This window comes from Cygnus atratus, chromosome 7 (assembly GCF_013377495.2).
Source record: "Cygnus atratus isolate AKBS03 ecotype Queensland, Australia chromosome 7, CAtr_DNAZoo_HiC_assembly, whole genome shotgun sequence".
In the NCBI taxonomy this organism is placed as follows: domain Eukaryota; kingdom Metazoa; phylum Chordata; class Aves; order Anseriformes; family Anatidae; genus Cygnus; species Cygnus atratus.
Window position 1 is genome coordinate 31,320,248 of NC_066368.1, and position 12,778 is coordinate 31,333,025.

General features: G+C 45.6%; 1 protein-coding gene across 1 annotated transcript; it reads left to right on the top strand.

Annotated features, from left to right (window-relative positions):
* Positions 1 to 6,549: 6,549 nt before the first annotated feature.
* Positions 6,550 to 10,764, top strand: LRIT2 (leucine rich repeat, Ig-like and transmembrane domains 2). Its single transcript, XM_035544107.1, has 3 exons — positions 6,550 to 6,662; positions 7,056 to 7,837; positions 9,947 to 10,764. The coding sequence occupies exons 1-3, from the start codon at positions 6,550 to 6,552 to the stop codon at positions 10,762 to 10,764; spliced, it is 1,713 nt and encodes a 570-aa protein (XP_035400000.1).
* Positions 10,765 to 12,778: the final 2,014 nt, after the last annotated feature.

A 12,778-nucleotide genomic window follows, 5' to 3' on the forward strand; every position in this document is an offset into this window, starting at 1 on the left:
TATATAATAATTCATGCTACTCCTCTCACTGGACTGCCTAAATTGTTAGGATTACAAATAGCATTTTGCAAAATAATGTATTTTAACACAACAGATTAACTGATGAAATAGGTAGTCTGTAATAGATCTATTATTTATTTATACATTTGTGTTTCCTAGGATTGCTTTTAGTCTCTCTCCTCAAGGTGGAACAAAATTTTCTTCCAGTAGGAGTTTTTGGGATGGGTTGAAAGGACTGTTGTTTTACTGAACCTGATTCCTGCCCTCATCTGCAGCAGTAGCACTCTGGGCTGTGCAGAAATCAGCAAAAGGTACCCAGCCTGACGTGGGCCTGGATGGATAATTTAGCGATGAAGAATCAAGGCTGTCCTAAAGCTCTCATGCAGTGAATGGAGTGGAGCTGCTGCCCAAGGACTTTCACATAACTGAAGTTTGCAAGAGCCCACTGGGAGCAAGATGCTTGCAGCTGCCTGGAGGCATAAGCTGGGCAATTTAACACATCCAGTCCTGGCGAGGAACAGCACCCGCCTGCTCCAGAACATGGTCTGAAAGTCAGCGATGGGAAAGGCACTGGCTGGGTCAGCGCTGCCACTCTTTGCTTGTGGGGAGGGCAGGAAGGCTAGGTCTTCCTGTGACGTTCACCGTGGATGGGTTAAGTTTTAGACTCTACTGGATATTTTTTGCACTTTGAAAAAATAGCAATCCCAAGTAGAATAAATGTGATTTTCCTTTTCTATTTCATATGGTGATTCTCAGTGTCTCAAAGGTGAGGCAAAATATTTTAGCAGCTCAACTGCTGCTGCTGCTGCTCTAAAACAAGCCTTCTGTACCAGACTGGTGAGTCACACAGGATAGGCAATAGGTCGAAATAGGTTTGTATAAAACCTGTGTTCCGTGGTGTCAGTCAGAAGAGAAACCCTATACATGCTAAACTGCACGTGAAATTTCAAACCATTATAGGTAAATTGATTTTCTGAACGAGTGGAATGCAAATTTTGAAGCTTTGGGTCAGATTTGCAGTGGTATGAGGCATGTAACATTGCAGATAAAAACCTCGCTGCATTTTGTTGTTGTTTTAACCCACAGGGTGTTAGGCACCTCCTGTCAGCAGGGTTAGTGCAGGCAAGCTTCACGCTCTGGTCATGACGTGCATGGAGCTGGCTCAGAATTCAAGCAAGGAGAACACTCATCCCTGGGAACAGTTTCTTACTCGGTTAAAGTCAGTCCTTGGACAGAAGTGCTGTAAGAACTGATATATGTGTGTATATATATATATATATTTTTTTTTTTGACACTTCATTATGTTTTCTTTCTCCTTGGAAAATGTTTCCTCTGTTAATAATCTCTTTGTGTCAGCTTTTGAACTGTTTGTTGCCTTTTGGGGTATTTTTCAAATGTTTTGGCACTAAGACAAACAACGTATTCAGAAATGTCTTGGAGTTCAATATTCACTACTTTTACTATTAAACCATTTTAAAATATCTTCTTGGGTAGTTTCGGACCACTTCGTTAACACTTAGGAATAAAGTTGCTGTCTACCTGCACTAAACAGGAGGTTGTGCTGGCTGTTTGCTGCCACTACCGGGGCCTGGGATGAGCGCTTTAGAGAGCAGTACAAGACACTACTCAGTGGACACTTTGTGTGACACAAGCTCCTATCTCTCTTTTGATGCTTAATTTGTAAATCAGACTGGTGAAAAATTAAAAAAAAAAAAAAAAGGTGTCAAAAAGAAGGTAATAGTGTTTTAAGAATGGATCCAAATAGCTCTAAACTGTTCTGGAAAAATAATTATTATTTCTTTTTATTAAAAGGATCTTGAGAAAAGCAACTATCAAAATGAAAGAAGTGATCAGAATATAAATGAAATGATGTGCCAAAAGTGATTTTAAAGGAGTACAGCAAGTAGTTGAAGTGCATGAAGAAGTGTAAAAAAAACTATTTTATGGCTTTTAAAAATAGTTTCCAAAACATCTTCAGAAGTGTCCAGGTTATCTGGTGAGTAGGTCCAGACAAAAGGATAAGGTATGCTCTGAATTGTAATGCCTCTGCAAATATTTTGAATGGAACATGTGTAAAAATTCCACAAATGCAGAATAATGTCCAGGTTGACAAATACCTTATTTCCATAACATGATTTAAGCATGTTGGAAGGCCTATAACTGTGTTAAATGTGGTCACTTGCATGTTTAGTTTTGTGTGCCCAGAAAAAATAGACTAAAAGGTCTTTAAATGATTAAAAAATATAGGACATACTTTCATAGAAGCATGCATGTGCATACTTACAAACTTGTGGAAAATAATGAATAACCCCAAAATGTCAAGAAGGACAGAAAAACATTTTAAAAGATATTTTCAAAAAAGAATTGACATTGAAAAATGACTTTGAAAGCATTCCATTGATAAAACAAAATCTAAAGGTTAAAAAGGTCCTGACGAGCGTGACATCAAACTCCCTCTATGTCAGAAGTATTCTGCGAATAGTTTCAGGATGTCAATCTTTATTCAGGGCTACATTAATGTGGCTTAGCAGGAGCTTCACCAGTTTTTAAGTCTCTGAGTAGAAGATGCAAACTGTTACCCAAAAAAGAGCAAAACAATTTCCCCCAATTTACTTTCCTATTAGTCTAAATTAAAAAAGAAGGAATTTAGAAACTGCCAACAAAGGTTCGAACTGAGAAATAAATGTGTACACCCTAGAGAGAGGGACCAGGCGGCGGTGAGCATGGAGCAGTGCCCATGTATCCCCAGGGGCCGGGGCTGGCAGCGGTAAGGGGTGGCTGCATGCTGTGGTCGCACCCTGCGGGACAGCGTTGGCCCTCGGCTCCCTGGTTCGGATCCTGCCCTGAGACAGAGCTCGAGCCCTGCCTTCCCCTCAGAGGGTGACGGAGTGGGTGGCCTGCATTGCCAGCTGTCTGCAGGACCTGAGAGGGTCAGGGATGTGCTGGGGGCTCTAGAGGGACCCTGCTGGGGGCGTTGGGTTGCTGAAAAGATTGGGGAAAGAGCTGCAGGTTTGTACAGCTGCTGTTGCTGTTGAAGGATCATGGAGGAAAAGTCTTATTTACCTCTTCCTTTTCACATCACTCACCTCTTTTTGAAAGCTGTTTTTTCAGTCCTGTACCATTTGGTGTTACACGCACCATATCTGAAATACCCAACTGCAGCCTTCACCTCATATGTCCTCCCTAGCAGGGATTTCCAGCTGTGATAACCCTGGCAGAAGGTCTGTAATTCTAAAGCATCAGCCTGGACTAGATTCCTTACAGACCTGTGTGCCCACCATTTCAAGACAGCGTTTGAATCCCTTGCCATTGCTGGGAGCGTGCAATGGGCTTCCCTTCAGCATTTACTTTGGCAATAAGTGTGGTCTCTTAAACTCCACTTCCCATAGATTAGCAGACAATCTCTCTATGGAAATTTATTTTGACAGCTTGGGTTTTAGACAGCTTGTTCTGCATTTTGGCTTCGATCACGATGCCACATGATATTAAAAAGCAGCTGAACTGAGTGGACATCTGCTGTCACAAAAGTGACTGTTAAATTTACAGGCAGACATAAACTCGGCTGAATTGAAGAGGCAACATAATCCCATTACAGTAGGGAACATAAAACATAAAGGCTGCGGCTAACATAGTTTGGAGTGTGTATATACACATATATATCCCTATGTATATATATATTCCCTTCCTTCCCCCCTCTACACTAGAAAGTATGTACTCTACCCACCAATACATCTGATTTCAATATATAATTCACCACTAGTTTCTCAGTTTAATGCTGAATCTTCTAAGTACACTTGGAGTTTGGGAATATTTAGAGAAACAGCCTCTCAAGTAGCAAATAAATATCAGCTTGAAAACAGCCAGAGCATTGGCCCATGGCACTGACAGACACCACTCTTTGAAAGGCCATTTTTCAGCACTGTAGAAGATAGATGGGACTGGGAATAGAGCTCTTGTGGGAAAAATGGGGCCAAGAAAACAACTGCAATTGTTACCTGCTAATTACTGTTAATAAACTCATTTAAATTAATGTGTTTCTTGCTAACAGAGAAGCCTGGATTAAATTTTACTTGCTGCATTCCAGGACATCGGGCAGTACAATGCACCTGTGCTATGGCCAAAGATGTACACAGGGAAAAAAACCTCTAATAGTTTTTACCCTGTATATAAATACCAATACTCTGCTCTTTCATAAAAGATTTTTTTTGAAGACATGGCTTAGCTGTCATGTACTTCAGGCCCCTCCCTGCAGGCTGCAGAGGAGTGTGACGGTGGCAAAGCAGGGGCCTTCCCTGTGAGTGAAGGCTTTTGCAAGGTTGGGCCTTACAAGTGGTGATTCCCTCCAGCTGAACCACATGGTGACGGCTCATCAAGGACAACCAAACCATCCCCAGCCCAGCTGCCTTAGAGGTGGCGTTTGTGTAGCTTATGAAATGGGCATTTTCTAAAACATTTTCCTCACAAGCCCCACTGATGAGCATCTCCATTGCCTCATGAACACCCAGACAATGTGACTGGACGAGCCAACGACCTGGGTAGACTTCATCCATTTCTCCCATCATGGGAAGGTGTTCCATCACCTCTAGTGCTGAATGCAGACATTGGTTTTCTTGCACTTCATCTGAAAGTTTTTCTCTCATGGCTCCTGCAGCACATGCAAAGGCAAACCCCAGGTTTGCTCCTGACACCCAACTCTTTTCTATGTATTTTGTTTACTGCTGTCATTACTAAAATATTATCAGCAGTTATAATAACGTGTAAAATTACAAAATAGTTATTATAAAATAATATTGTTCTGTTAGGGAATATTTCCATGGCAGACTACAGAAGAGGCCTGAAAGCACAGGTGTGGGTGGTGTTTGCCTGCCCAGAGGCCCATGCCCACACAAGGATCCTTGAGGCCTTCTGCTGCCATGGCTGAGGGCTGACTGGGAACAACATCACAGAGCCATAGAATCATAGGATCCTCTCATCGCTGCTGCTGGTGCAACTCCTGGAGCGCTCCCAGTTTAGCCAGCCAGCCCCACCCCCCTTTGCTGCTTAAGCTACACTGAAAGGGGATGAGTAGTGGCTGCCTCAGCATGCACATGGGAGCTGTGCTGGTGCCATACTGCAAGAGCCGCTGCTTCACCAAGGCTCTCAGGGATGTCCCCAGAAGCCACCACACTAAAAATAATAAGCCCAAACTCTTGTGGTTAGATGCTAGGCATAGGTAGCAATGGCAGCCCAACAGGCCCACTAATCATGGCCCACCACTTGTAAACTGGAAGCCATCACAAAGTGCTGCAACAGTCCTCAGCGGTTTCTCCACCGGTTTTGTTGATTACCCTTGAATTCAAAGAGCCTGTTCATTTGAAAGCTGCAGAATCAATCCTATATGTTCTTTAGGCTTACAGCAGCTACACTAGTACATGTTCGCTGAAAGCCATGTATGGATCTAAGCTGTTGTGCTATAAATATTTTTCTATTCTGGTCCCATAGGTTAGAGGTTAAGTAGGTTCAGTCTAATCTTGACTTGTGACCCAGCTTCACACGTATTGGCACTGAGGTTAAGCCCTTTACCGCAACTGGCCTCTGCCTTTTGTGGATTGTGATGCAGCCCATGCACACTAGATGGCCCCAGGAGAACACAGTGATGCTTGGAAATTCTACCGGAAAACTGCTATTTTCGGATTAAAAAAAAAAATATCTAGCTGGTTATGCTAAATTCCTTCTCAAGAAATTATTTAGACTGAGTGTTTCAAGGTTACTGAAGGGCAATTGGCATATGTCTTATAAGGGAACCCTGAGAACTAAGAATATTGAAATAGCACTGTTTTTATACTTATACAATAAAGATGAATGTCATAAATAGTCATTCCTAAGAGAAGCCCACAGACTGGCTATAGCTAGGTTGCTGTTTTCGTTACTAACATGTAACAATGGAGATACCAGGGAAAAAAGGAAGAAAAGAAAAAAAAGAGAGAGAGGGAGAAAATAAAATTTGTTTCAGTGGAAAACTAGTGCAAAGTTTCCATGACAGAATGACTAATTTTGTGTAGGTTTCTTACCCACCATGTCTAATAGTAAACCCTGCAAAGAACTGTGGGCAGGTTTTGGGGCCTGACAGATTGTACAATAAAGCACTAAGCACTGCCAAATTACAACTGTGAAGTCTGGCCCTTAATGTGGTTTTCTGTCTTGATGAATGCCATTAAAATATAGGAGATTGAGTGAGACTTCGTAAAAAAAAGGAGTCCGCTTGTGTGGACTTGGGATCAGAAGTGGTTTTGGCTTCAGGAACCTGTTGAGAGTCATTCATATTAACATCCAACTAAATGCATCTGTCAAAACCCCCAGTGCTGAACAGTAAATGCCAGGAGTGGTCCCACAGGTGATTTTTAGCACTTCGACACAGACTATGAACCATACTACATGTCTTCTTTAGGGTCAGGTCCCCAGCAGGATTTATTTCTGCGTCAAGGAAGATTACAGCTAATAGGATTTGCTTCTTGGAGGCTGTTGGCATGTTTGGTGCAAACCCTGCACAGTGCTTTCTTAAAGGAGAATATGGACCCTATTATTCACCACATTTTTCTTCTTCTTCTGGCCTTCCACAAGATAAACACTTCTTTTTCATCTTGTGTCACAGGATGTTCTTGTTCTCAAGACAGTTTCGGAAGGTAAGAAAGCTAGTTACCCTAGCTGTAGCATCAATAAAGCAGCTTGGAGATTCTCAATATATATTTGCTGCTGTGGTGAGGACCAAAACCAAACAGATGGCTGCATGATATTCCTCTGCTAATACTTGCATATTACTAGCTTGAACATATAATGAGATCTCTTTTATTATCCTGAGATATGTAGTTGCATATGTAGCAATTTTTACCACTTTTAATTGTATTCTTTGTGGGAAAAATGGGTGTAAAACCAAACTGAAGGATGGATGTATTGCTTACGTATGCCATGTAGACAATACCTTATAATTCTTTGGGTTCTTGTAGACCTGTACAGAAACCGGGTTTGTTAGCCATACACATGGTATGTGACCTGGAGAATTTTGTTTTCCTCCTTAGGAGTTTACTCTGCATGTCTGCACTGCTGAGGAAGATCCCTGAAAACATCCCTCAAGACATACGAAAAATTAGAATAGAAAATTCTCACCTAACAGAATTGCCTCGCAGGTCATTTGCGAACGTTAGTGCCTTGGAGTATCTCTGGCTCAATTTTAACAACATCACAGTGATGCACATCAAGAGCCTGGAATACCTGCCGGCTCTGAAGGAGCTGCGCTTGCAAGGGAACAAATTAAGTTCAGTGCCATGGACAGCATTTCAAGACACCCCAGCTTTGAAAATCCTGGATCTGAAGCACAACCGGCTAGATGTCCTTCCAGAACACGCGCTCCGCTATCTGCCCAACCTGACCTATTTAGATCTATCCTCAAATCAGCTTACTGTCATATCCAGGGATGTCTTCTATAGCTGGCCTATCTACCAGAGAAGCCAGAGGGCGGAGGGGCAGATAGAAGCTATTTCCAATGCTGTCCTGGCCCTTCATGACAACCCATGGATTTGTGACTGTCGCCTGCGGGGATTTGTCCAGTTTATCAAGTCAGTTGGCCCACCTATTATTCTGATGAATTCCTATTTAACTTGCTCAAGCCCGAAATTCAGGGCAGGGAAATTTTTCCATGAAGTGGAGCTCAACAGCTGCATGAAGCCACTAACCTCAGCCCTTGACACCAACCTGACAGTCCCTGTGGGGCTGAACGTCACCCTGACCTGCTTTGTGCAAGCCAGCCCTTCCCCAGCCGTCTGGTGGACCTATGCACTCAAACTTTTAAGAGCATTTAATGGTAAGCAATGCTTTTTTTTTGTTTTGTTTTGTTTTTCTTTTTTTTCCTTAATTTGCATTTTGCTGTTCTACTCACATAGGTCTTCAGGCCATCTAGTCACCACATCAGTTCTCAGCCCCTTTGGAGTATCACAGTCAATGTGGTTGCAATAGTCCAAATAATCTTAATCATCCTACTGTGTCTAAGCATGTCTGACCAGCACGAGAAGAGCTGCTTCATGCAGGAAATCTGTCAAAGATGAAGGGAGCAAGTTCTCATTTTCATGCAATTATTTTGTGATATGTGGATTTTTATTAGTAGCTCTTTCATCATGATACGTGATGTAAGAACTATCAATAGTGACACAGCCATACACATATATTAGATATGTAGTTATCTAGACATGCATATATAGAGAATATATAGTATATACTACGTATATATGCACACTGCTTATATGTGTGTGTGTGCTGTAGACAGGCGCACACACATATATATATGCTAAATATATATACTATATATTGTTACAGGCATGTGTGTAGGAGCACAGACACAGACAGACAGACACACACACACGAACGAGACAAACACACACACGCACTGACACACACAACATGCGCACGCACGCGCACATGCACTTCTAGACTATTCCCATGTGTTTTCTCAAGAAATATCCATGCAAAACACAAAACCCTGATGCCACATTGCCTGTCCATGCCCACTCACATTCTATTAGCAAAATAGATGACATTTTTCTCCATAAAACACGCTAATTTGTCTGCATTACTGAGGACCTCATAATAGGAGGACTTTTCCCTTCCTTCTCGTCCAGCTGGAAGCCCTCCCTCACAGTTATTTTTGGTATGAACAGTCAACAGGGCAAGTTTTTATTTTCGTAAATTCAAAGCTAAGAAGACATACAGACACCACACAGATTATGTGTGTTCCTAATAAGCCTACTATCTAAATAAGATAGCATTACCCCTTCATCTTGGACTGCATTTCAGCATTTTAGCAACACTTGTGCATCTTTCTGTGACTATGGTATGCCCAGGTTTTCTTTCCTTCCTGTGGCCCTGCTTGGGCAGATTCATAAGGTTATTGGCTTATTCATAAGGTTATTAAAATTACATTTTGCTTCCAGCCCAACCCTTCCTGACACCCATGTGCCTTTTTTATATATATTTTTATTTTTTTATTTTATTTTATTTTATTATTTTATTTTATTTTATTTTATTTTATTTTTAATTTTATTTGCCAGAGCTTCTTGAGAATGAAAAATTTCAGTATCCAGCCTAATAGATGCGGGAGCATGTGTCCAAAATATAGAGGTACCTCTGGGGCACCTCAGGGGCTCTTCCTGCTTTATTACAGCCTGAACATGCCAACAGCAGATGGCACGTAGGTGGCTTTCTTCCTGCCCTGCCTCCATGAAGGTATTCGGGTGTCCCCAGGCATTTAGGGGCTATGTGGTAGAGAATGTCAGTCCAGGTTAGAGTCACAGAATGTCGTGAGTTGGAAGGGATTCATGAAGATCATCGAGTCTACCGCCTGACTCCACACAGGGCAACCTAAGAGTTGAACCACATATCTAAGGGCATTGTCCAAATGCTTCTTGAATGCTGGCAGGCTTGGGGCCATGACCACTTCCCTGGGCTTGACCACTTGGGGCTTGACCATCCCCTCAGTGGAGAACTTTTCCCTAACATCTGACCTTCCCCAGATGCAGCCTTGAGCCAGTCACTTGTCCCCCCAGCCCATATGTACATCCAGGCTGACACCGATCCAGGTGCAGAATCTGGCAACTGCTTTTGTTAAATTTCATACAGTTGGTCATTGTCCAGCACTCCAAGCTATCGAGCACTCTGTAAGGCCTCTCTTCTCAAGGGAACCAATGGCTCCTCCTAGTTTAGTATAGTCCACAAACCTACTTACTTTATTGCCTCTTGGCCTGGGTAACACTTCACCCATGAGTTCTGTGGGGTTTGGTGCATGCCCACACCCCAACTCCCTTTTCCCCAGGATGGGCAGGTGCTGCTTGGCCCCCCTCAACTTCACCCCCTCTGGGACAGTCTTGGGGCTGCAATGCGACCACCCTGTCCGCTGATTCGGCTCCCCTCTGCCCCTCAGTGTCCACCCAGCCCATCAGTGAGGAGACCGTCCGCTCCGAGCTGCTGATCCCAGCGGCACGGCCAGCAGACGCCGGCAACTACACCTGCACTGCTGCCAACTTCTTGGGCAACACCTCGGTGGCCATTGCCCTCCATGTAGGCACCCCGCCAGCCTCCGCCCCCGTCCCGGGCTGGGCCCCTGCTGCCTCCGCAGAGCCAGGCGCCCATGTGGAGGTGCGCATCGCCAAGCAGACGGTCTACGGCATCACCCTGGAGTGGTTCGCGGCGGCGGCGGTGGCAGAGCCAGGGGAGACCTGGTACACGCTGCTGGTGGGCCGCTATGACACCGCCCAGAAGGACGCCATCTACATCGGCCCTGGTGTCAACACCTACTCGGTGACCGACCTGCTGCCCGCCACCAAGTACGAGATCTGTGTGGCTGTCCGCAACCAGGCACCTCGCAAGGGCCAGTGCGTCGTCTTTGTCACAGGCAGCGACGTCAGCCAGCTGGAGCAGCGCGAGAAGCTCATCCACATCGTCGTCATCGTCTGCGCCATGGTGCTGGCCGTGCCCGCCGGCATGTACGCCTGCACCGCCGAGGCCCGTCCTGGCTGCCTGACCCGCTGCCCCGCCACCTGGCCCCGCCGCCGCCGCGGGGGCCAGCCACCGGCAGCCGGCAGCAAGGAGAGCACGCTGGACAGCCTGCCCACCGGCAGCCAGGACGGGCTCTGCCACCCTGAGGGTGGCCGCAGTACCCGGCGGCCCCTGGCCCGTGAGGAGCCCGAGTGGCCTGGCAAGGCCCGGCCGCCCCACAGGAACAGCGCTGACCTCTACTAGCTCGGCCTCCGCCTGCCTGCGACTGCGGGCACATGGCCTCCATCCACAGTCTCCATTCTGCTGGCTTTTTTGAGAAGGAGCAGTGGAATTCCCCATGTGTCATAGACCTGGGGCATGGTGGGCTGCACGGCCAGCATCCCCAGTGGGCTCCCAGAGCCCCAGGCCTGGAGGCCTTGGGGTGTGTGGCTGCACCCCAGCATCCCCAGCACTGCCATGGAGCGGCACACACAAGTTGAGGTGCCCTTGATCTACCTGAAGAACAACATGACCAAAATACTTTGTAGTAGTTGCTTAAGAAATGTTTTAGAGCCACTACTTGATGGCTTCAATCTGAGATGAAAGGAAACAAGCATTAAGAAAAGTAACAAACCCAACAACCAAATAGAAATATGCATCAAAAGGTCAGAGCTGCCTGCTGCCTGCACATGTGCATCTTATTTTAAAAAATTATTTCTTTAGCTTTCCCAGCCAGGAATGCGGTTGATGGGGAGGTGCGTTTGCGGTGCTGGACTTCTGTTGGCTGCCATGTGGATGTGTAATGGCACAGCAGTGGAGGGTTCCTGGGTTTGTTTTTTGTGGATTTGTTTTTTTGATAGGAATGTTTTTTGTAATAGGGAGGGAAGGGACTTTTACCTGTGTCCAAAATATGTAGCTTAGATGACCAGTTTAGTTTACCACATAGCCACGTGTTGTGTTAAAGGTTAAAGTAATTGGGAGTGATGCCCAATTAGTCGTCATAAGTCTGGTTGCGTTCAGGGTGCTGGAATATCACTATTACGGATACACCCTCAGTCTAGTTGTGTTCCATGCACTACCACGGCCACACTTAACGAATTTGGTTGCGCTCAGTGAGAACTACCACAGCTAGATTTAATGAATAGTGCAATTTATTAAGCAACAGGTACACAGGTTCTTTGGGTTGCCAGTGATAAATTCAGTGTCTGCAAAGCACATAGAAATACCAAAAGTACAAGTAACTTAGCCTGGCCATAAATGCGTTAAAAGGGATAAAGCAACTCTATAGAGATGGCTGAGTTTCCCAGGGAGGCACTTGGTGTAACCAAGTGGTCAGCTCTTACGCAAAGGCATCCCAGTGGTGGGAGGGGAAGAGCAGCTCAGCCTGTCAACCGATCCCAGAAGTCAGAAAGTATCCTTCGTGATGGTATCTTCCCTAACATCCTCTCTCCCTTAAGCTAATTTATATCATTTTCTATCTTTTAGGTGGAGCTTGAGTGACTCTAGTCATGCATATCTTGGTTACAATTGGTGCAAAATGTTCTCTCTTTGCTTTAAAATTATTGACTATAAAAATTTTAAAGTGCAAACGTGTGAGGCATGGTTACACCTTGGAGGCAGGTAGCTTTTGGGATGGAGGTGTGTTTTGGTATTATAATGGGCAATATCCCCCACAAAGGGAAAGGGTGAGAAAAATGCAATGAAGAGGGCTCAAGGGGATAAGGACAGGGAATCACTCAACGATTATCGTAATGGGCAAAACAGATTCAGAGTAGGCAGACAGTAAGATTTATTGCCTATTACTGGCAAGCTAGAGAAGTGAGAAACAAAGGAAAGAAACCAAAAACACCTTCTCTCCATCCACCCTCTTCCACCTCCTCCCCCCAAGTGGCACAGGGGAATGGGGGAATAGGGCTGCGGTCAGTCCCTGACGCTTCATCTCCGCTGCTCCTTCACGGTCCCTCTCTGCCCCTGCTCCACGTGGGGTCCCTCCCACGGGATGCCGTCCTTCCCGAACTGAGCCTGCGAGGGCTGCCCACAGGCAGCCACTCTTCAAGAACTGCTCCCACATGGCTCCGTACCGCAGGGGGTCCATCCCCCCAGGAGCAAACTGCTCCAGCACGGGTCCCCCATGGGCGGCAGCTCCCCCCCAGACCCCCTGCTCCTGCGTGGGCTCCTCTCCACAGGCTGCAGCTCCGGCCCGGGGCCTGCTCCTGCGGGAGCTCTCCATGGGCTGCAGCCTCCTCCAGGCCACAGCCACCTGCTCCACCGGGGGGCT